The sequence below is a fragment of the Dendrobates tinctorius genome, unplaced genomic scaffold (assembly GCF_039654945.1).
Source record: "Dendrobates tinctorius isolate UK_male_01 unplaced genomic scaffold, ASM3965494v1 ptg000155l, whole genome shotgun sequence".
In the NCBI taxonomy this organism is placed as follows: Eukaryota; Metazoa; Chordata; class Amphibia; order Anura; family Dendrobatidae; genus Dendrobates; species Dendrobates tinctorius.
Genome location: NW_027361822.1, coordinates 23,561,217 through 23,584,965, shown reverse-complemented (window position 1 = coordinate 23,584,965; position 23,749 = coordinate 23,561,217). Strand labels below are relative to the sequence as shown.

The window sequence follows — 23,749 nt, the reverse complement described above, 5'->3', positions numbered from 1 at the left end:
CCGCTCCGCACACCTGGTACACACACGGCTCCGCTCTGTACACCTCGCACACACGCGGCTCCGCTCCGTACACCTCATACACACGCGGCTCCGCTCCGTACACCTCGTACACACGCGGCTCCGCACACCTCGCACACACAATGCTCCGCTCCGTATACCCCGTACACATATGGCTCTGCTCCGTACACCTCGTACACACATGGCTCCGCTCCGTACACCTCGTACACACACGGCTCCGCTCCGTACATCTCGCACACACACGGCTCCGCTCCGTACACCTCGTACACACACGGCTCCGCTCCGTACACCTCGTACACACACGGCTCCTCTCCGTACACCTCGTACACATGGCTCCGCTCCGTACACCTCGTACACACACGGCTCCGCTCCGTACACCTCGTACACACACGGCTCCGCTCCGTACACCTCGTACACACACGGCTCCGCTCCGTACACCTCGTACACATGGCTCCGCTCCGTACACCTCGTACACACACGGCTCCGCTCCGTACATCTCGCACACACACGGCTCCGCTCCGTACACCTCGTACACATGGCTCCGCTCCGTACACCTCGTACACACATGGCTCCGCTCCGTACATCTCGTACACACACGGCTCCGCTCCGTACATCTCACACACACACGGCTCCGCTCCGTACACCTCGTACACACACGGCTCCGCTCCGTACACCTCGTACACACACGGCTCCGCTCCGTACACCTCGTACACACACGGCTCCGCTCCGTACATCTCACACACACACGGCTCCGCTCCGTACACCTCGTACACACACGGCTCCGCTCCGTACACCTCGTACACACACGGCTCCGCTCCGTACACCTCGTACACACACGGCTCCGCTCCCTACACCTCGTACACACACGGCTCCGCTCCGTACATCTCGCACACACACGGCTCCGCTCCGTACACCTCGTACACATGGCTCCGCTCCGTACACCTCGTACACACATGGCTCCGCTCCGTACACCTCGTACACACACGGCTCCGCTCCGTACATCTCACACACACGGCTCCGCTCCGTACACCTTGTACACACGGCTCCGCTCCGTACACCTCGTACACACACGGCTCCGCTCCCTACACCTCGTACACACATGGCTCCGCTCCGTACATCTCGCACACACACGGCTCCGCTCCGTACACCTCGTACACATGGCTCCGCTCCGTACACCTCGTACACACATGGCTCCGCTCCGTACACCTCGTACACACACGGCTCCGCTCCGTACACCTCGTACACACACGGCTCCGCTCCGTACATCTCACACACACACGGCTCCGCTCCGTACACCTTGTACACACGGCTCCGCTCCGTACATCTCGTACACACACGGCTCTGCTCCGTACACCTCGTACACACACGGCTCTGCTACATCCACACTGTAAATCCCTCCTGAGCCCACACAGAATCTTCCCCTCATCCAGCACCATGACAACCAGCACAGCAAAGTCCTGCATACACTGAGGCCCCTGATCATGTGACCCCTGACTCCTCCCCTCCTGTGACCTCATCCCAGGTCCTGTGCGCACAGAGCAGCCATATATGTGGAGTGCGGCTCTGCAGGTGGAGGTAGGTGCTGGGGATTCTCCATTACTGGGCACAGGGGGACGTAACCCCTTCACTGCTGAGACTATTTTGGTGCTTTTACTTTGATATAAAAATAAAGATTATTATATAGCACCAAACTTTACAACTCAGAGGTTCATATAATATTGGACAAACAATCAGTAGATTTGGGTTCCAGTATCATCTCTATGCTGATGACACCCAATTATACACTTCTTCCCCTGACATCACCCCTACCCTAATTCAAAATACCAAGGATTGTCTGTCTGCTGTCTCTAGCATCATGTCCTCCCTCTATCTGAAACTAAATCTCTCTAAAACTGAACTTCTTGTGTTTCTCCCCTCTACTAACCTCACTCTACCTAACATCGAAATAACCCTGGAGGGTTCAACCATAACTCCCAAGCAGCATGCCCGCTGTCTTGGGGTCATATTCGACACTGAACTTTCCTTTACTCCGTACATCCGATCACTCAGTCGCTCTTGTCACCTGCATCTTAAAAACATCTCCAGAATCCGACCTTTTCTCACCTTTGAAACTGCTAAGACTCTTACTGTCGCTCTTATTCATTCTCGTCTGGACTACTGCAACTCTCTTCTGATCGGTCTCCCTCTTACCAAACTTTCTCCTCTCCAATCCATCTTGAATGCGGCAGCCAGGGTCATATTTCTGTCCAGCGGCTTCACCGATGCCTCCATCTTGTGCCAGTCATTACACTGGCTACCTATTCGCTACATGGTCCAGTATAAACTCCTCTCTCTCACCCACAAAGCTCTCCACTGTTCTGCACCGCCTTATATCTCCTCTCTCATCTCTGTCTATCGCCCTACACGTTCCCTCCGTTTTACAAATGACCTAAGACTAACATCCCCTGTAATCCGTACCTCGCACCTCTGTCTCCAAGACTTCTCTCGTGCTGCACCAGCTCTCTGGAGTGCACTTCCCCAGACGATCAGACTGATACCTAGCCCCGACCTATTCAAGCGCGCTTTGAAAACCCATCTCTTCAAACAAGCCTACCACATCAACTACTCAGCAAACTAACTTTGCCCTGTTCCCTCCTTCCAAATATTATTCTGAATCTGCACCCTACTATTCATCTGTCTCCACACCCTCCATGCACACGATAACTGCACTTGATACTTGTCTATTGCACTTAAACACACGGGCTGATGACCGGATCATGCAGCTTTATATGAAAATCCCTATTATAATTGCCAGACCTGAAATAACAAGCATTTCTCACCTACTGTGTCCCCCCATTTCCTTGTAGATTGTAAGCTTGCGAGCAGGGACCTCACTCCTAATGTCACTGTTTGAATTGTCTTAACTTGTATTGAATTTATTGTCTGTACATGTCTCCGCTAAGGCTAAGTTCACACGTAGCGGAAATTACCGCGAGAGTTCCGGAATTCCATTCCGCGGGAAAATCGCATTTTAAATTCCCGCGATTTTCCAGCGGAAAAACTAGCATTTTGCAAGCGTAATTAGCTTGCAAAATGCTAGCGTTTTCCAAGCGATCTGTAGCATCGCTTGGAGAACTGATGATGACGTCGCGCGAATGACCACGAGACTTCGCGATCCCACGAGAACGGACGCCATCGCAGGCATTTTCGCAAAGGCTTACTGGGAACGAGAGCGTGGAGAGAGGTGGGAAGGCTGCGCGGGACGTCAGAAGGTAAGAATAACACCATTTTTTATTTTAAATTCTATTTTTTACAGGGATATGGTAACCAAAGCCCGGAGGACAGTCTCCTCTCCTCCGGACCGTGGGTACCATCCGCAATTGTTCTGCTTACTTTTCGCATGGTGTGCACAGCCACATGCGGGAAGTAAGCGGAACAATGCAATCCTACTGGTGCGGGATCGCCGCGATTCCGCAAAATTAATGAGCATGCTGCGTTTTTTACCGCAAAGCGATTCCGCCGCGGTAAAAACCACAGCATTAGCACAGCATTGCGGAATCCCATAGGAATGCATGGGATGCTTATTTTTTGTGGCAAAATCACGCGGTTAAAACCGCCACGGAAACGCTAAAAAAGCACCACGTGTGAACTCAGCCTTAATTGTAAAGTGCTGCGGAATATGTTGGCGCTATATAAATAAAAACTATTATTATTATTATAATACAGTCATAAGTAGCATAGTTAAAGATAATACAATAGTTAATCCCTTTCTGACATCAGGCGTAATAGTACACAGATGCCGGACTCCCCCCCCCCCCCCCTTTGATGTGGACTCCGGCGCTGAGCCCACATCTTTCCTGGGACATGTCAGCTGTTTTGAACAGCTGACATGTGCCCGGAACAGCCTCGGGTGGAATCACGATCCACCCACGGCTATAAACCCGTTAAATGCTGCTGTCAAACGCTAACAGCAGCTTTTAACATGCATCGCGTGATCGTGGGTCACTGATGGGTTGACGTTGACATCCAGAGGTCGGCGCTCATAGCAAATAATTCAGCTATATATAGGCGAACTCATCATATCCTGTATGTAGCAGAGCCGATCAGGTGTGGCTGTTGCCCGGGGTGAACAAACAGTTTTGATATCATCCCTGAGCATTACAGCCTCTTATATGGGATTCTTGTTATTAACATATTAGGTATCGCCGCGTTCAGAATCGCTCGATCTATCAATAAAAAAAAAATTAACCCGATCGCTAAACGGCGTAACGAGAAAAAAAGTAAAAACGCCAGAATTACTTTTTTTTTTTGTTGCCGCGACATTGCATTAAAATGCAATAATGGGCGATCAAAAGATCGTATCTGCACCATAACGGTATCAATAAAAACCTCAGGTCAGCACACAAAAAAATAAGCCCCCACCCAACCCGAGATCACGAAAAATGGAAACGCTATGGGTCTTGGGAAATGACACAATTTATTTTTTTTTTAACAAAGTTTGGAATTTTTTTTTTTCACCACTTAGAGAAAAAAGAACCTAGACATGTTTGGTGTCTATGAACTCGTAAAGACCTGGAGAATCATAATGGCAGGTCAGTTTTAGCATTTAGTGAACCTACTAAAAAAAGTCAAACAAAAAACAAGTGTGGGATTGCACTTTTTTGCAGTTTTTCTTGTTTTCTAGTACATGATATGGTAAACCCAATAGTGTCGTTCAAAAGTGCAACTCGTCCCACAAATAACAAGCCCTCACATGGCCATATTGATGGAAAAATATAAAAGTTATGGCTCTGGGAAGAAGGGGAGCGAAAAACCAAAACGCAAAAACGAAAATACCTCTGGGGGTTAAGGGGTTAAAACAAAAATAATGATGCCCCTGCTCTTCAGAGCTTGCAATCTACAATGAGGTGGGGGTGACACAAATTACAATGGCTTATTTACAATGATGGTCCACCCATCTTGAGGGAATGGGGAGAGATAAAGGCTGCATGAGATAGTCACCATAGATGAATATGACTCAACTAGTAAAGACAGGAAACACAATTTGCTCACACAGTATAATGCCCCTCTAATGGACCCCACACAGTATAGTATTACCTTAGTACCGCCATCCCCCCACACACCGTATAATGTTCCCACAGTACCGCCATCCCCCCACACACAGTATAATGTTCCTACAGTACCGCCATCCCCCCACACACAGTATAATGTTCAATGTTCCCCCAGTACCGCCATCTCTCCCACACACAGTATAATGTTCCCACAGTACCCCCATCCCCCCACACACAGTATAATGTTCCTACAGTACCGCCATCCCCCCACACACAGTATAATGTTCCCACAGTACCGCCATCCCCCACACACAGTATAATGTTCCCCCAGTACCACCATCACCCCACACACAGTATAATGTTCCCCCAGTACCGCCATCTCTCCCACACACAGTATAATGTTCCCACAGTACCCCCATCCCCCCACACACAGTATAATGTTCCCCCAGTACCGCCATCACCCCACACACGGTATAATGTTTTCTCAGTACCACCATTCCCCCACACAGTGTAATGTTCCCACACTACCACCAGTCCCCACACACAGTATTATTTTCCCACCGTACTGCCATCCCCCATACACAGTATGATACTACATGGTGCCCCCCACAGTCTGGTACCACACACTCCACTGGCTAATAATTACTCCCTTAGCCCCATTCTTAACATCTGTACAGCTGATCCTGAGACATATGAGATAATCACCACACGATAGTTGTGTAGGATAATAGAGGTAATAAAGTCGTTGTGGCCGGGATTTCCCCAACATTGTGCAGGAGATTGTTTTCACTATAGTGATGTATATTACTTATTGCTAAAACTGATATCTGTGCTTTTTCTTCACTCACAACCGTTTTTTTTAATCTTTTCTCCACAACTCTCATTAGTGCGATCATACAACATAGAAGCCTCTGATTGCTCCGGTGATGCACTGTACTACTGTAGTGTAAGGGGCGGACAGGACTGTAGTCATGGCCAGAGACAATGAAGACACTGAAGCATCTGTGTCCTGACCTTCCCTCACAGAAAACTGTAATCCACTGCTCAGCGTACCTGCGTCTCTAGGTTCAGTTTCCCCTGGGCACTTCCCAGGCGGCGACGACCCTTCTTCCAGGCGACCTCCAGTAATGGAGACACAGTTCAGAATAACTTGAACGTTTTCTTTACTTAGAATTTCACACATTATATCCACAGTTGGCACATCATGGAATTCAAATTCAACTTCACTTGCTTCCTCAGCTCTCCCTACTTTGCTGACGCTTCTGTGCGGCACACGTTCAGAACAGACCGTCTTAGACTGCTTCCCAGCTTCTTCCTGGCCTAACCTCTCCATGATGACAATTCCTTCTGCCTGTTTCGCCCCAGACTTGAAATAATCCGCCACCCTATTTAGTTGCCTCTGGAAAAGCATCCGGCCCGTCTGTACCGTTCACTGCGAAGCTTCATCTTCCTTTTGTTCCTCACTCCAACTGACTCCCGCTCTAAAGGTGTCCACCAAGGCTATGAGTTGCCACATCTTCCTTCTACTGTACTGCACTGATGCCCAGTGGCCGTGGATAACGTGGGCTGTAGCTGCTTATCGTTGCATGGCTGCCGAGCTGTCCTGGGCCTATAGCCCATGTGGACACTTCAGGCACCCTTGCCCCGTCTGACTAACTTTCCTTCTGTGCTAATCTTAATTCCCGGCAACCCCTCCTACACTTAACCCTATACTACCTACTAACTGTTCTGTATACTAGATTGCCCCCCTCTAGTGTCCAACTAAGAGCACTATGCTTTCCCTATACTTCACACAAAACAGTGAATATTATCACATTATATAGATTGAAGAACATGTAGACAAAGCAATGGTAATACCCAGAAGGGGTAGCAGTACCAATAAACAAAAAGGCATAAATACAGCAATGAGCATTATTAACTTAACCCCGTTACAGTAGTGCGGTGTATTATCCCTGCCTGTCAGTGTTATGCTAATGGCCTCATACACATTAGATAGCTGTCGGCCAAACGATCATGCGGCTTATGGCGATCTCTCCTGACTCCCGCACATATATTAAATAGCTGTCGGCCAAATGATCATGCGGCTGACAGCGATCTCTCCTGACTCTCCCATACACATAAACACTGTGGTTGAACGAACTTTCCTGTGGTCTGTATGAGAGAGCTGCTGGCAGATTCCTGTTGCAGAGGATTATTTCCAGAGAGAACCAAAGGATCGACCTCTGTAATTTATCATAACTGGTAACAACCCTGCCGGCATAACTTCATGGCCACCCATCCCCCACACACCAACTTACTCACTGCTCCAGGCCTTGCTGTGTGTTCTGTCTGCTGCCGGCTCCATGTGGACCTCTTGCTTCCTGCCCGCTCTCTGCATGCTTCCTGGCTGTGAGCATATGGGGGCGGCGCTAGAACTCTCTGGTTCTTATGGAATCAGGGTGCACCTGTCTAATGTGTCCCTGGCCAATTACAAAGAGGCCTCTAGTATTTAGGGCAGCTCCACCCGATGGTAGCTGCCTGAGTAAAGCTTTAACTCAGTGTCTTGCTGCTGAGTAAGCCAGGTCCTGTCCTATGTTTCGCCTTCTCTGGAGCCTTTATTCCTAGTCTCTGTGTCTCTGTACCTTGCCTAGTACCTCTGTCCGCCCTCCAGGAGGCAGAATATCCTGATCCCTGTGCTATTATTCCTTGCCTTGTCTTATCGTGTTCTCTGTGTCTTTGTTCTAGCCTTGTCTTGTACATGTCCTCTCTGCTCACCAGGAGGCAGTATTTCCTGGTCCCTGTGTCTTTGGTCTTGTGCCTTGTCTCGTACAGTCTCCTTCACTGCTCCACCCACCATCTGTCTTACCTCTGTCTCATTGTCTGTGGCTCTTTTCCCTGCTGAGTCTTTTCTTTTGTCCTCCCCGTCTGCCTGTGCTCCGCACTCCTGCGGTTCTGCCTGTGCTCCGCACTCCTGCGGTTCTGCCTGTGCTCCGCACTCCTGCGGTTCTGCCTGTGCGCCGCACTCCTGCGGTTCTGCCTGTGTTCCGCACTCCTGCGGTTCTGCCTGTGCTCCCACCCTTGTGGCTCTGCCTGTGCTCTGCACCCTTTCGGCTCTCCTCCTGTGTAAACAGGTCCAAACCTGTTCTGTCATACTTCACACCTTTCTGTCAGTACCCATAGCTGCACCTCCTGTGTGAACAGGTCCAAACCTGTTCCTTCATACACCGTTCCTTCCTGCCTGTACCAGTACCTGCACCTAAAGAAAAAAAGTGGAGTAACCATAAACCACAATAGAAGTATAAGAAAAATGAAAAATAAATCTTTATTAACACATCTTAAAACAGTAGCAAACATTTATAAACACATAATAGAGGTAGATATAGAAGGAATAATCCCAGTGTAGCGCAAGGTAAACATCCCTACACATAAAGTGACAGCAGGCAAAAGAACCATATGCTACAGATATAATGAAGCTTAGTCTAAGCACCAAAACATATTGTACAGCTTATCCAGAGACAATGTCTCTATATACCTATAGAAACCGGGTGCTCTATATAGCGTAATGCTAGGATTATATAAGCAGGTACTGGCTCAAGGGAATATGTCAATCAATTCTGGGATCATACCCGATATCCATAATGTTCATGCCACTTACCCATAGGGGAATATTACTGCAGGGAGGATACCGCGCTCAACCCCGACGCGCGTTTCGCCTCGGCTTTCTCAAGGGGAAGTGCCTATCTATCCTCAAGCACCCATATATAAATGCAGCGTTCCAGATGTTACTAATTAAAAGCGGCGCATGCCCAGTGTAGCCGCATGGTATTCGCGCGATGACCCGCCGCCATCAGTTAGACATCACCGCTAGACATCATCAGCACGCGCGCGGCCCACAAATATGATGGCCGGAGCATCGCGACCAATGTCGGGCACACCGCGCATGCGCACAGGATCAGCGCCATATTCTCGGAGACACTGCGGGTGGCCATAATGGTGGGGTCTGAACGGATCGTTAAGCTGCACACAAACAAAATACAAGAAGGAGAGAGGGGGACATCATAATAAGAAAGAAATCCATAGTTACTAGAGAAAAAGTCCAAAAAAGTCCCCAATATATACTTGTAGTAATATACAGCCAATCAAGAAAACGGTATAAACAGTGCCATGAATATGACACCATATAAAAAGGGGACAGTAATGCAAATATACAAAAAAGGGTTATTATGCATCGAAATAATTCTAAAATAGAAACAGGTTACACTCCAGATCATACATATAAATGGCAATTATGATACATATAATTAAATATTAGGATGCAATGGATATCATAATGTATAATACTACAAAGCATCATACAATCATCATTAATTTAACAGCACAAAAGTGTAGATTTCTTCTTTGATGTCTAGACATAACAAGATCAATAATATATGAAGAAGGAACACACCACCCCCCCAACCCCCCCCACACACAACTCCCCAAATAATGGCAGTTCTTCAGTGTAGCATGGGAAGTTGAAGATGTCAAAACACATTGCTTTGTTTGTCCTCTGGGTATCTAAGTCAACCATATTTCACAAAATTACAAGCAGTATAATTTCCCAGAGAAGACGACTGCTGATCCAAATAGTTGTAAAAAATGTTGTGGAGCCCACTCTTCCGCATTCAGACATGGATGCCAGAAATAATACTGTGAAATAAACTAGAAAAAACAGACACAAAAGAATTAAAACCAAATTAAAAACACAACATGGACACAGACAGATATATAATCAAACCACAACGGAAAAAAGGGTGGACTAAATCATAACCAAGATCGCTAAGATCCCAATGGATCTTGAGGAATAACCGTAATACTTTGGAACCCAAATTGAGGTCTAATTCGACCAATCCCTAATTGAGAAAAGGAACAAAGGTATTGGTTTCATTCAGGCCGGCAGGAGCTAAAGTATCTAAAGTCACGATCCACCTGCACTCATGTTGTGCAAGGATCTTCTTAACATTGCCCCCACGAATGCCACAATCAATCCTATCAATCCCACGGACTGATAAGCCCTTAGGGTTAGCACTATGAAACAATTTAAAGTGCTTCGGAAGTGTTTTTAAACAGGAAATATCCTGAATGTCTCTAGATGCCATTATGTCCCTGACATGTTCGCGTACCCGAACTTTAAACTCCCGTGACGTAAGTCCAATATAGATTTTGTTACAAGGACAAGTGGCATAATACACCACATTTGATGTGTTACATGTAATATAACTCTTTATAGAGAAAGTCTTTTTTCCATCAGACTTAGTAAAAGATGTAGTTTTACAAATATTCGGACACACAACACATCTCCCACAAGGGAAACATCCGTGTATACGGGAACCACGAACTGCTGGTATTGTGGGTACATAATGGCTTTTTACTAGATGGTCTTTTAAATTCCAGCTCCGTCTAGGAATGATTCTAGGCCGTGATGGCAAATGTGTGTAAAATGGGCCAACATTTATCAAAGATTTTCCGCATCCGATCCCACTGGCAGTTAGATGTGGACACAAAACAGATAGTATCCTTAGTTTCATCTTGCCGGGTGTTGATGGATTTAGCCAATAGATCATTACGTGAGGCCTGCTTGGCCCTCCTATACCCCTGTTTGATGCATCTATTACTCTATCCTCTAGCCTTAAACTGGTGCCCCAAATCCTTAGCCTGTTGCTCAAACATTGTTTCTGTAGAGCAAATACGCTTTGTTCTTAAAAATTGCCCAATAGGGATGGCACGAATAATTGGTGGAATGTGTGCAGAAGACGCGTGTAGTAAGGAGTTCACCGCTGTTCCTTTACGAAACATCCGTTTGAATCAGGCCTACCGAATCGACCCTAATTAAGACATCCAGGAATTCAATACTAGATCTATGCCATTTATAGGTAAATTTAAGATTAAAGGTATTCAAATTAAGACAGTGCATGAATTCCTGGAGGTCAGATAACGACCCTTGCCAAATGGCAAAGACGTCATCGATATAGCGGTGCCAGCACTGCACATGGTTAACGGCAAGCGTCCCGCCCCCATAGAAAACCTGCCTCTCCCAGAAACCAAGAAACAGGTTAGCATAGGACGGGGCGCAAGCCGCACCCATGGCAGTGCCGTGCCTCTGCAAAAAGAACCGGTCCTTAAAAACAAAATAATTATGAAACAGGACAAATTCTAGAAGTTCCATGAGAAACTCACACCAATGGCCATCTTGACTCGTCATCTCCAAATAAAAACGCACTGCAGCCAGTCCATCCACATGGTTAATGGACGTATACAGTGATTCAATATCAATAGCCACAAGGATCATGTCATCCTCCAGGGTAATCCCATTGATCTTATTCAACAAATCGGTGGTATCCCTGACATAGGAGGGCAGCGTCTCGACAATAGGTTTCAGATAATAATAAATTTACATGTCATGTCGCATAGCCCCCCTATGCCAGCCACAATGGGACGACCCCGGGGGTTGACCGGATCCTTGTGGACCTTGGGTAACAAATAAAAATTTGGCACCCTAGGATTCCTGGTCATGAGTCCATCGAAAAAATTTTTAGGGATCAAACGCGACTCAAATGCATTAGACAATATTCTCTCCAAAGACTGAGCAAATGATGTGGTAGGGTTATTTGTTAGCTGTTGATAGGTTTCCTTATTTTTTAGCTGCGAAAAGCTTCTTTTTCATATTTATCGATGGGCCAGATCACAACATTTCCGCCCTTATCTGCAGCCTTGATAACCACATCATTAATCTGTTGTAACTCCTTTAATGCTTGTCTTTGTTTAAATGACAAATTGTCCTTATAGATATTCGTAGGAATCTTTTTGAATTCCTCAATCACCATTTTGCAAAATATCTCAACTTGTGGGCATATCGATAAGGCAGGAAATGTCGTAGATCTAGGCATCACTATTTTTGGGAACATACCTGTAGGTTCCATCTGTTGTTCTCTCAACACGGTCCTCAAGGGCCAATAGTGCTTGGTGCTCAGTGTCATCATCCACACCTGTATGCAGACGACTTCTAGAATTTGTCCTGTTTCATAATTATTTTGTTTTTAAGGACCGGTTCTTTTTACAGAGGCGCGGCACTGCCATGGGTGCGGCTTGCGCCCTGTCCTATGCTAACCTGTTTCTTGGTTTCTGGGAGAGGCAGGTTTTCTATGGGGGCGGAACGCTTGCCGTTAACCATGTGCAGTGCTGACACCGCTATATCGATGACGTCTTTGCCATTTGGCAAGGGTCGTTATCTGACCTCCAGGAATTCATGCACTGTCTTAATTTGAATACCTTTAATCTTAAATTTACCTATAAATGGCATAGATCTAGTATTGAATTCCTGGATGTCTTAATTAGGGCCGATTCGGTAGGCCTGATTCAAACGGATTTGTTCCGTAAAGGAACAGCGGTGAACTCCTTACTACACGCGTCTTCTGCACACATTCCACCAATTATTTGTGCCATCCCTATTGGGCAATTTTTAAGAACAAAGGGTATTTGCTCTACAGAAACAATGTTTGAGCAACAGGCTAAGGATTTGGGGCACCGGTTTAAGGCTAGAGGATATAGTAATAGATGCATCAAACAGGGGTATAGGAGGGCCAAGCAGGCCTCACGTAATGATCTATTGGCTAAATCCATCAACACCCGGCAAGATGAAACTAAGGATACTATCTGTTTTGTGTCCACATCTAACTGCCAGTGGGATCGGATGCAGAAAATCTTTGATAAATGTTGGCCCATTTTACACACCGATATCACTTTGGCAGCACATTTGCCATCACGGCCTAGAATCATTCCTAGACGGAGCTGGAATTTAAAAGACCATCTAGTAAAAAGCCATTATGTACCCACAATACCAGCAGTTCGTGGTTCCCGTATACACGGATGTTTCCCTTGTGGGAGATGTGTTGCGTGTCCGAATATTTGTAAAACTACATCTTTTACTACGTCTGATGGAAAAAAGACTTTCTCTATAAAGAGTTATATTACATGTAACACATCAAATGTGGTGTATTATGCCACTTGTCCTTGTAACAAAATCTATATTGGACTTCCGTCACGAGAGTTTAAAGTTCGGGTACGCGAACATGTCAGGGACATAATGGCATCTAGAGACATTCAGGATATTTCCTGTTTAAAAACACTTCCGAAGCACTTTAAATTGTTTCATAGTGCTAACCCTAAGGGCTTATCAGTCCGTGGGATTGATAGGATTGATTGTGGCATTCGTGGGGGCAATGTTAAAAAGATCCTTGCACAACATGAGTGCAGGTGGATCGTGACTTTAGATACTTTAGCTCCTGCCGGCCTGAATGAAACCAATACCTTTGTTCCTTTTCTCAATTAGGGATTGGTCGAATTAGACCTCAATTTGGGTTCCAAAGTATTACGGTTATTCCTCAAGATCCATTGGGATCTTAGCGATCTTGGTTATGATTTAGTCCACCCTTTTTTCCGTTGTGGTTTGATTATATATCTGTCTGTGTCCATGTTGTGTTTTTAATTTGGTTTTAATTCTTTTGTGTCTGTTTTTTCTAGTTTATTTCACAGTATTATTTCTGGCACCCATGTCTGAATGCGGAAGAGTGGGTTCCACAACATTTTTTACAACTATTTGGATCAGCAGTCGTCTTCTCTGGGAAATTATACTGCTTGTAATTTTGTGAAATATGGTTGACTTAGATACCCAGAGGACAACATAGTAACATAGTAACATAGTTATTAAGGTTGAAGGGAGACTTTAAGTCCATCTAGTTCAACCCATATCCTATCCTAACTTGCCCTAACATGTTGATCCAGAGGAAGGCAAAAAAAACCCATGTGGCAACAGTAAGCTTCACATTGGGGAAAAAAATTCCTTCCCAACTCCACATACGGCAATCAGACTAGCTCCCTGGATCAACGCAATATTAAGGAGACTAGTGTATATACCCTGTAATATTATACTTTTCAAGAAAGGCATCCAGTCCCTTCTTAAATTTTAGTAGTGAATCACTCATTACAACATCATATGGCAGAGAGTTCCATAGTCTCACTGCTCTTACAGTAAAGAATCCGCGTCTGTGAGTATGCTTAAACCTTCTTTCCTCCAGACGTAGAGGATGCCCCCTTGTCCCCGTCACAGGTCTAAGAGTAAAAAGATCATTAGAAAGGTCTTTGTATTGTCCCCACATATATTTATACATTGTAATAAGATCACCCCTAAGCCTTCGATTCTCCAAACTAAATAACCCCAAGTGTAATAACCTGTCTTGGTATTGCAGACCCCCTAGTTCCCTAATAACCTTGGTCGCTCTTCTCTGCACCCGCTCCAGTTCAGCTATGTCTTTCTTATACACCGGAGACCAGAACTGTACACAGTATTCTAAGTGTGGTCGCACTAGTGACTTATATAGAGGTAAAATTATGTTCTCCTCATGAGCATCTATGCCTCTTTTAATGCATCCCATTATTTTATTTGCCTTTGCAGCAGCTGCTTGACTCTGGCCACTAAATGTGAGTTTGTTGTCCACCCATACACCCAGGTCTTTTTCAGTGACTGTTTTGCCCAGTGTTTTACAATTAAGCACATAATTATACAACTTGTTCGTTCTACCCAAGTGCATGACCTTACATTTATCCCCATTAAAGCTAATTTGCCATTTATCAGCCCAAGCTTCTAGTTTACATAAATCCTCCTGTAATATAAAATTGTCCTCCTCTGTATTGATTACCCTGCAGAGTTTAGTGTCATCTGCAAATATTGAAATTCTACTCTCTATGCCCCCTACAAGGTCATTAATAAATATGTTAAAAAGAAGCGGGCCCAAAACTGACCAACTGACTGACGAACAAAGCTTAATGTGTTTTGACATCTTCAACTTCCCATGCTTCACTGAAGAACTGCCATTATTTGGGGGGTTGTGTGTTGGGGGGGGGGGTGGGGGGGTGGTGTGTTCCTTCTTCATATATTATTGATCTTGTTATGTCTAGACATCAAAGAAGAAATCTACACTTTTGTGCTGTTAAATTAATGATGATTGTATGATGCTTTGTAGTATTATACATTATGATATCCATTGCATCCTAATATTTAATTATATGTATCATAATTGCCATTTATATGTATGATCTGGAGTGTAACCTGTTTCTATTTTAGAATTATTTCGATGCACAATAACCCTTTTTTGTATATTTGCATTACTGTCCCCTTTTTATATGGTGTCATATTCATGGCACTGTTTATACCGTTTTCTTGATTGGCTGTATATTACTACAAGTATATATTGGGGACTTTTTTGGACTTTTTCTCTAGTAACTATGGATTTCTTTCTTATTATGATGTCCCCCTCTCTCCTTCTTGTATTTTGTTTGTGTGCAGCTTAACGATCCGTTCAGACCCCACCATTATGGCCGCCCGCAGTGTCTCCGAGAATATGGCGCTGATCCTGTGCGCATGCGCGGTGTGCCCGACATTGGTCGCGATGCTCCGGCCATCATATTTGTGGGCCGCGGTGTTTTCACAGCGCACGCGCGCTGCTCACTGATGGCGGCGGGTCATCGCGCGAATACCATGCGGCTACACTGGGCATGCCCCGCTTTTAATTAGTAACATCTGGAACGCTGCATTTATATATGGGTGCTTGAGGATAGATAGGCACTTCCCCTTAAGAAAGCCGAGGCGAAACGCGCGTCGGGGTTGAGCGCGGTATCCTCCCTGCAGTAATATTCCCCTATGGGTAAGTGGCATGAACATTATGGATATCGGGTATGATCCCAGAATTGATTGATATATTCCCTTGAGCCAGTACCTGCTTATATAATCCTAGCATTACGCTATATAGAGCACCCGGTTTCTATAGGTATATAGAGACATTGTCTCTGGATAAGCTGTACAATATGTTTTGGTGCTTAGACTAAGCTTCATTATATCTGTAGCATATGGTTCTTTTGCCTGCTGTCACTTTATGTGTAGGGATGTTTACCTTGCGCTACACTGGGATTATTCCTTCTATATCTACCTCTATTATGTGTTTATAAATGTTTGCTACTGTTTTAAGATGTGTTAATAAAGATTTATTTTTCATTTTTCTTATACTTCTATTGTGGTTTATGGTTACTCCACTTTTTTTCTTTAATTGCATGCTACTGGGAGTACTCCACTATTATCCAATCAGTCCTAATTTTTGGTGGGGGAAACTATGATTGTTGTCTAACTGGTTCCTGACCACGTTTTATAGTTATGAAGGTTTTGAACTTGTTTTCAGTACCTGCACCTGTTGTGTGAACAGGTTTCTACCTGTTCCTTCATATACCACTCCTGCCTGCCCCGTGTCTCAGCCGTGCCTGCCTGCCCCGTGTCTCAGCCGTGCCTGCCTGCCCCGTGTCTCAGCCGTGCCTGCCTGCCCCGTGTCTCAGCCGTGCCTGCCTGCCCCGTGTCTCAGCCGTGCCTGCCTGCCCCGTGTCTCAGCCGTGCCTGCCTGCCCCGTGTCTCAGCCGTGCCTGCCTGCCCCGTGTCTCAGCCGTGCCTGCCTGCCCCGTGTCTCAGCCGTGCCTGCCTGCCCCGTGTCTCAGCCGTGCCTGCCTGCCCCGTGTCTCAGCCGTGCCTGCCTGCCCCGTGTCTCAGCCGTGCCTGCCTGCCCCGTGTCTCAGCCGTGCCTGCCTGCCCTGTGTCTCAGCTGTGTCTGCCTGGGTACCAGCCCTGCCCACCTGCCTGCCTGTCAGTTGCAGCTGTCCAAGTGTCTTCTGTCCCCCAGTGGGATCAGAAGCCACAGCCAGACACCACCCTGGAGTGGCACCTGCCGCACAAGCCTGACCTCACCATCAGAGGCTTCAGCGAAGACCGAGGTAGCTGTCTTAGTCACGCCCCTTCCAGGGTAGTCTGGTTTGTGGCACAGTGGGGCCTTAACCCCCTCGCTTGTGCCAACCAGCCAAGGCGCCAGCATGACATAACTTATCCATTACTCACCTATCATCTGTCAGGAGGCCTCCATATACATTAGGCAGCAGACGATCCTGCTCAGATCAGAGGTTTTACCTGATTTTAATGTAATGTGTACGGGGCCTAAGAGGTATCTACTTACACTCTGCCTCTGGCAGGGACTAATAGACTTTCATATGTTGCAGGCACAGAGGCCTTGTTTCAGCCTCGAAGTACCATAACAACCCAGCAGCACTCAACGACGGGGGGCATTAGGCCGAAGGAGCCATGTAACTCTGACATAGTTAATTTCAGAAGAAGCAAATAATTAAACATCCGCGATTATCGGTACAGCTATACCCATACCATCCATGTGGCAAACATGAGCGTTATAGTGCCAAAAAGAGTTAATTTGTTTTAATCTAATGTTTGGCATTTGATAAAGAGGAGCACGATGTGTCTTGTGCTTTTTTCATGGTTTTTACAAAAATTGTTCCTGACAATTTTATCTTGTAATATTTTAACACCAGCCTATTTTCTTATTTTCTTGTAATATTGGGAAACCTAAAGGGAAAATGTCATTAAAAAATAATACCCAGAGCAACAAAAACAATTTAAAAATGCCACAACACTGTCCATGTAGACTTTATAACCTTTATTGCTGTAGGTTACAGATTACTCCTGTCCAAGGTGTTTTTCAAAATAAAAATGCCTCCAGCTTCTGTGTGTGAATCAGACATGAGATCTAATACAACAGAAGATTGCAGCCCGGGGAAGACGGGAAACATTCATACAGGCGGCCGGGGGTGATGGAGTAAGTGACGGACTCTGGCCAGATATGTTTCTAGAGCCGTAGTAGAAGATGAAGATGTCGTCCTCACCATGAAGTAGTTATTCCTCATGTCACGTGTAATGAATATCTCCTGCAGTATTGCTAATGCCGATTCCAGTGTCGGGAAATGAGACGAGAATTAGCGTTATGGGAGATGAGTCTATGAGGAAAGTATTCAGCTGCCGACTCTGAGGAAGAAACTGCTTGTTGTGTGTGTGGTCTAAAATATATAGGATTTATTAGTAGATGGAAAGAAGAAAAACTGAATATTTGAAAATAATAAAAATGTTAATACATTGATGATCCCCCGCAACCCCTGTGCCACCACTGCTGGGTCCCCCACCAGTCTCTGTATTTCCTGGTCTCATGTGTTCTCTACAGCCAATCAGTGGCTGAAACAGTGACCAAAATAGCCAGTGAATGAGACAAGCTGACTGTCACCAATTCCCCTAATGTTCCAGTGTATAGATAATCATGTTTCTTATTATCTGCAGTAATTGTATTATTACACAGGATTTTTTATGTTGTTACATCGTCATCTTCTCCCCATTCAGGTCCCTACAATATCGGATCCTCTCGGAGATCTTCTACATAAGAGAAGTTTCCTGATTGACCCATCAAGGATGGATAGGAGCAGTGACAAGATGGCGGAGAGGATATTTCACCTCACCCTAGAGATCCTTTTCCGGCTTACTGCAGAGGTGAGATATTCTTATGACGACACATTACATCATTCTTATCTATGGGAATAACAGATGGACAGAACTGGAGAGGTGAGGACTCTGGAAATGTCTGTAGTGAGATTTATTAATGTGTCTCTCCATAACCAGGACTACACAGTAGTGAAGAAGACTTCTACTCAGCGCTGTCATGACCCTGTGTCTGAGGGGTGGGGAAGACCCCTGAGCCCAATCACAGCGCCTCCACCTCACCCCTTGATAAATGAGGACATCAATAACCAGAAGATCCTAGAACTCACCTACAAGATGATTGAGCTGCTGACCAGAGAGGTGACACTGCTGGGAATGCTGGGACATTATACAGTAACGCTATGAAGGGATCGCGGGATGACGGTATCATTGTATGTGTCAGGTTCCTATAAGGTGTCAGGATGTCGCCGTCTATTTCTCCATGGAGGAGTGGGAGTATTTAGAAGAACACAAAGATCTGTACAAGGACGTCATGATGGAGGTTCCCCAGCCCCTCACATCACCAGGTAATAGACAGTACCAAATACACATGGCTTATAATTATCTGTATGTAAAGAATGAATTCAGTTCCTGTATGTGTTTCCTCCAGTTTTATCCAGTAAGAGGACAACACCAGAGAGATGTCCATGTCCTCTTCTCTCACGGGACTGTAAACAAGAAAATCTCAAAGAGGTAATTTACATATCCACCAGTATTATATGTTTTATACTTGTGTAATGAGAACGGTGGAGATGGCAGGATTAGAGCTGATCATAGATGTGACTTCTCCATCTGGCTGTGACTTTTACAATATTTGTTTCAGGGTGAAGATCTGACCCATATTAATGCTACAGAGACATATGTGAGGGGTGATGAGTGGTGTAAAGAGGAGATTCCTACAGATAACCGTCCAGGTGAGTAGTAACCACTACAGTTGTGGCCAAAAGTATTGACACCCCTGCAATTCTGTCAGATAATACTCAGTTTCTTCCTGAAAATGATTGCAAACCCAAATTCTTTGGTATTATCTTCATTTAATTTGTCTTAAAAAGAATTGTCCTAAAGCCAAATTGGATATAATTCCACATCAAACATAAAATTGGATATAATTCCACATCAAACATAAAAAAGAGGGTGGACAAAAGTATTGGCACTGTTCGAAAAATCATGTAATGCTTCTCTAATTTGTGTAATTAACAGCACCTGTAACTTACCTGTGGCACCTAACAGGTGTTGGCAATAACTAAATCACACTTGCAGCCAGTTGACATGGATTAAAGTTGACTCAACCTCTGTCCTGTGTCCTTGTGTGTACCACATTGAGCACGGAGAAAAGAAAGAATACCAAAGAACTGTCTGAGCACTTGAGAAACCAAATTGTGAGGAAGCATGAGGAATCTCAAGGCTACAAGTCCATCTCCAAAGACCTGAATGTTCCTGTGTCTACCGTGCGCAGTGTCATCAAGAAGTTTAAAGCCCATGGCACTGTGGCTAACCTCCCTAGATGTGGACGGAAAAGAAAAATTGACAAGAGATTTCAACGCAAGATTGTGCGGATGTTGGATAAAGAACCTCGACTAACATCCAAACAAGTTCAAGCTGCCCTGCAGTCCGAGGGTACAACAGTGTCAACCCGTACTATCCGTCGGCGTCTGAATGAAAAGGGACTGTATGGTAGGAGACCCAGGAAGACCCCACTTCTTACCCCAAGACATAAAAAAGCCAGGCTGGAGTTTGCCAAAACTTACCTGAAAAAGCCTAAAACGTTTTGGAAGAATGTTCTCTGGTCAGATGAGACAAAAGTAGAGCTTTTTGGGCAAAGGCATCAACATAGAGTTTACAGGAGAAAAAAAGAGGCATTCAAAGAAAAGAACACGGTCCCTACAGTCAAACATGGCGGAGGTTCCCTGATGTTTTGGGGTTGCTTTGCTGCCTCTGGCACTGGACTGCTTAACCATGTGCATGGCATTATGAAGTCTGAAGACTACCAACAAATTTTGCAGCATAATGTAGGGCCCAGTGTGACAAAGCTGGGTCTCCCTCAGAGGTCATGGGTCTTCCAGCAGGACAATGACCCAAAACACACTTCAAAAAGCACTAGAAAATGGTTTGAGAGAAAGCACTGGAGACTTCTAAGGTGGCCAGCAATGAGTCCAGACCTGAATCCCATAGAACACTTGTGGAGAGATCTAAAAATGGCAGTTTGGAGAAGGCACCCTTCAAATATCAGGGACCTGGAGCAGTTTGCCAAAGAAGAATGGTCTAAAATTCCAGCAGAGCATTGTAAGAAACTCATTGATGGTTACCGGAAGCGGTTGGTCGCAGTTATTTTGGCTAAAGGTTGCGCAACCAAGTATTAGGCTGAGGGTGCCAATACTTTTGTCTGGACCATTTTTGGAGTTTTGTGTGAAATGATCAATGTTTTGCTTTTTGCTTCATTCTCTTTTGTGTTTTTTCATTTAAGACAAATTAAATGAAGATAATAATACCAAAGAATTTGTGTTTGCAATCATTTTCAGGAAGAATCTGAGTATTATCTGACAGAATTGCAGGGGTGTCAATACTTTTGGCTACGACTGTAAATGCAGATTCTTCTTAGTTACTGGCTGTGGTACTCCAGTGTATTACGACCATATCACAATCATGCAGTCACCAGGACAGTGTTGTTATTTCTCCTAAACCTATGTTTCTTGCAGATGAGTTTTGTTTAGTTCTTATATATAGACCATTTGCATCCATTCTTCTTTGGTAATTTGAAAGACACTGGAGAGTGTAGGTGGGAACGACCATCTACACCTCCTGTGTGCTGTCCTGAGGGACTTCCTGGAAATCAGATTACTGGTAGGTCCAATTACCATTTTGGGATCTACTGAGTCTATTTAGGACTTTTTTACAGCATTCTAATATGCCATAAAGGAGGTCTTATGGTAGTGCCCACACTTTATATGGGAAAACCTGATGACGGGTTCAGTTTAACCCCTTTACTCCTAAAGCCTGTTTTTTCAGTCACCCATGACAGCACCACGAGAGAGGGATCGGCCCTTCAAGGACAGAAAACCTTCAAGATAAAAAGGGCATCATCTCACTCCGCATCAGCTGGGTTCCTGTCCTTGATTGGAAACCCTCAGTAAGATCGGCGGTGAAGATTGAAGAGGATGCGCCTGGGTCTGGGATGGTCAGGGTTTTGGCAGACATTGGTCTGCTGCAGCCGTCACCAGGTACCAGTAGCGCCACAGAGGTCCCTGTGGGGTGCCCTCCTGTTGCCCAAGCTGCTCGGGAGCACATCGGTGCTCCAGGTGAAATTGGTTGAAGAGAATGCCTGGGCCTGGGGCAGTCGGGATTTGGCAGACTGGGGTCTGCTGCGGCCACCACCAGGTGCCGGAGCGCCACGGAGGTCCCCATGGGGTGCCTTCCCTGAGAGGTTATGTGCGGGCTGGTGCGCAGTCCATGCTGCCAGGACGCATCGGCATGCCGGATGAAGAGAACCTGATGGTGTGGCAGTGCTTCCTCCGTTAGCGCTAGCGCTGGCAGGCTGGGATGGAGCGCGCACCGGAAGTCGCAGCCGAATAATGCGCTGGTCAGCATCGTGTACCTGAAGTGGATACGGATGACTGATGGCTTTTGGAGGAAGGGGCGGTACCAGAGGCTGTGTGTGCTGGCCGGCGGTTCCACGTGAGTATAAAAGGCAGATGGTGGCATCAGGATGGAAGCTCAGCAGTCGCCTGAGCAGCTTCAGCCACCATGTCAGCAGGAGCAATAAGAGTTGTCCCAACAGCCAGAGAAAAGACGCCTGTCATGTCCTCATGAGAGAAGGCAGCAGGCACCCTAGCAGCCTCATCCGGCCAGCAGCAGTGGGGGCCACTCGGGCAGCGCACGGGGTACAGCAGATGGCCGTCACAGTGCCAGGATGGAGAAGTCTACAGTCTCCAAGGGAGATCTTTCTGATGTCATCCAACCTCCGAATCTGGTACCCATATAAAGCGTCCGAGTGGTGAGTGATCCACGAGAAAGTACAGCAGACTAATGTCCGGTTTTCTTTCTCTTTCCTCTCTCTTGTTGTCTTTCCTCCGTTCTCTGTTATTTTGTGCGGCGGGGGATAGGGGGTCCCTAGGAAGTGCAGGTCCAAATAAAATCATAGGGAGTGCCCCATCTGCGGACAGCAGATGGCGAGGTCTTGAACAAAGAGACTTTGCCAGGACTGTATTGAACAAACATTCTCAGAGGAGTCCCCTAACTTCTCGGCCAATCTGAGATCCTTGATTGAGTTGCAAAAGACTATCAGTGCACTAGACCCTCCAGAGGATAGATGGGGTAGGGAAGCGAAGAGATCCAAACTCTCCCTTTCAACACCCGAAGAGTCTTCAGGGTTTGTGGAAGAGTACCAAGGGGATTCTGACCAGACCTGTTCATCAGATAGCAGCGCAGAGGACAGTCACTGCTTCCTTGTAGAAGGGACGGATAGGCTGGTGAAGGCCACACGATCCACAATTGGTCTGGTGAATCAGAAAACCAAAAAATTTGCACAAGATTTAATGTTTGGGGGCCTGGGGCAGAAAAGGCGCAGAACCTTCCAGGTGAACGAGCATATATAGAACCTCATTAAGAGGGAGTGGGAAAGACCGGATAAAAAGGGACAAGGTTTGGCCTCCCTTAAAAGGAAGTACCCCTTTGAAGAGGAAGCTTCTTCCTCTTGGTATAAAGCCCCAAGACTGGATGTAGCAATATCCAAGATTTCAAGGAAATCTTTTCCTTTTGAAGACTTGGGGTCATTATAAGAGCTGCTGGACAGAAGGATTGATAGCTTCCTTAAAGCGGCTTGGGAGTCCTCAGCAGGGGCCTTAATGCTGGCCATCGCAGCCACATGTGAGGCCAGATCTCTAAGCAGGTACCTAGAGAGATGATCCTGGTGTCAATACCAACCCTCAAAGGGGCAGCGGCGTTTGTTGTGAGTTCATTTCCCCCTTCACCATTGAGGTCTGATGAACTCCCTCTTCTGGTGAAGGAAGGTAGTGAGGCTGATTGCCAAACACCTGAGCTGGTGGAGGATGACTGGGTGACGGGAGTTGCTGACTGGATATAAGGCAGCCAATGCCCTTCTGCCTCGCTGGTGATTTCTCTGAGGGATTCTAGGAGACCAGTCTGATTCCTGCTCCTCAAAAGCTAAGTTTTCTGCCTTGCTTTTTGCATTTGTGTTTTGGTTTTATTTTGCCTTGCTTTTCTGGATTCTGTCATTCCCTGCTGGGGTGAGCTGAATTCCTTTGTGTCTTTTTGCTCTGTCTTC

The 23,749-nt window shown here is 46.0% G+C and overlaps 1 protein-coding gene across 1 annotated transcript in view; it reads left to right on the top strand.

Annotated features, from left to right (window-relative positions):
- Positions 1-23,749, top strand: part of LOC141051189 (uncharacterized) — a 101,744-nt gene that overhangs the window by 52,234 nt on the left and 25,761 nt on the right. The window contains exons 9-13 of the mRNA XM_073548053.1: positions 18,334-18,480; positions 18,610-18,789; positions 18,872-18,995; positions 19,079-19,161; positions 19,292-19,382. Coding sequence (XP_073404154.1) covers positions 18,334-18,480; positions 18,610-18,789; positions 18,872-18,995; positions 19,079-19,161; positions 19,292-19,382 — 625 coding nt within the window. The remainder of the gene's footprint in view (positions 1-18,333; positions 18,481-18,609; positions 18,790-18,871; positions 18,996-19,078; positions 19,162-19,291; positions 19,383-23,749) is intronic.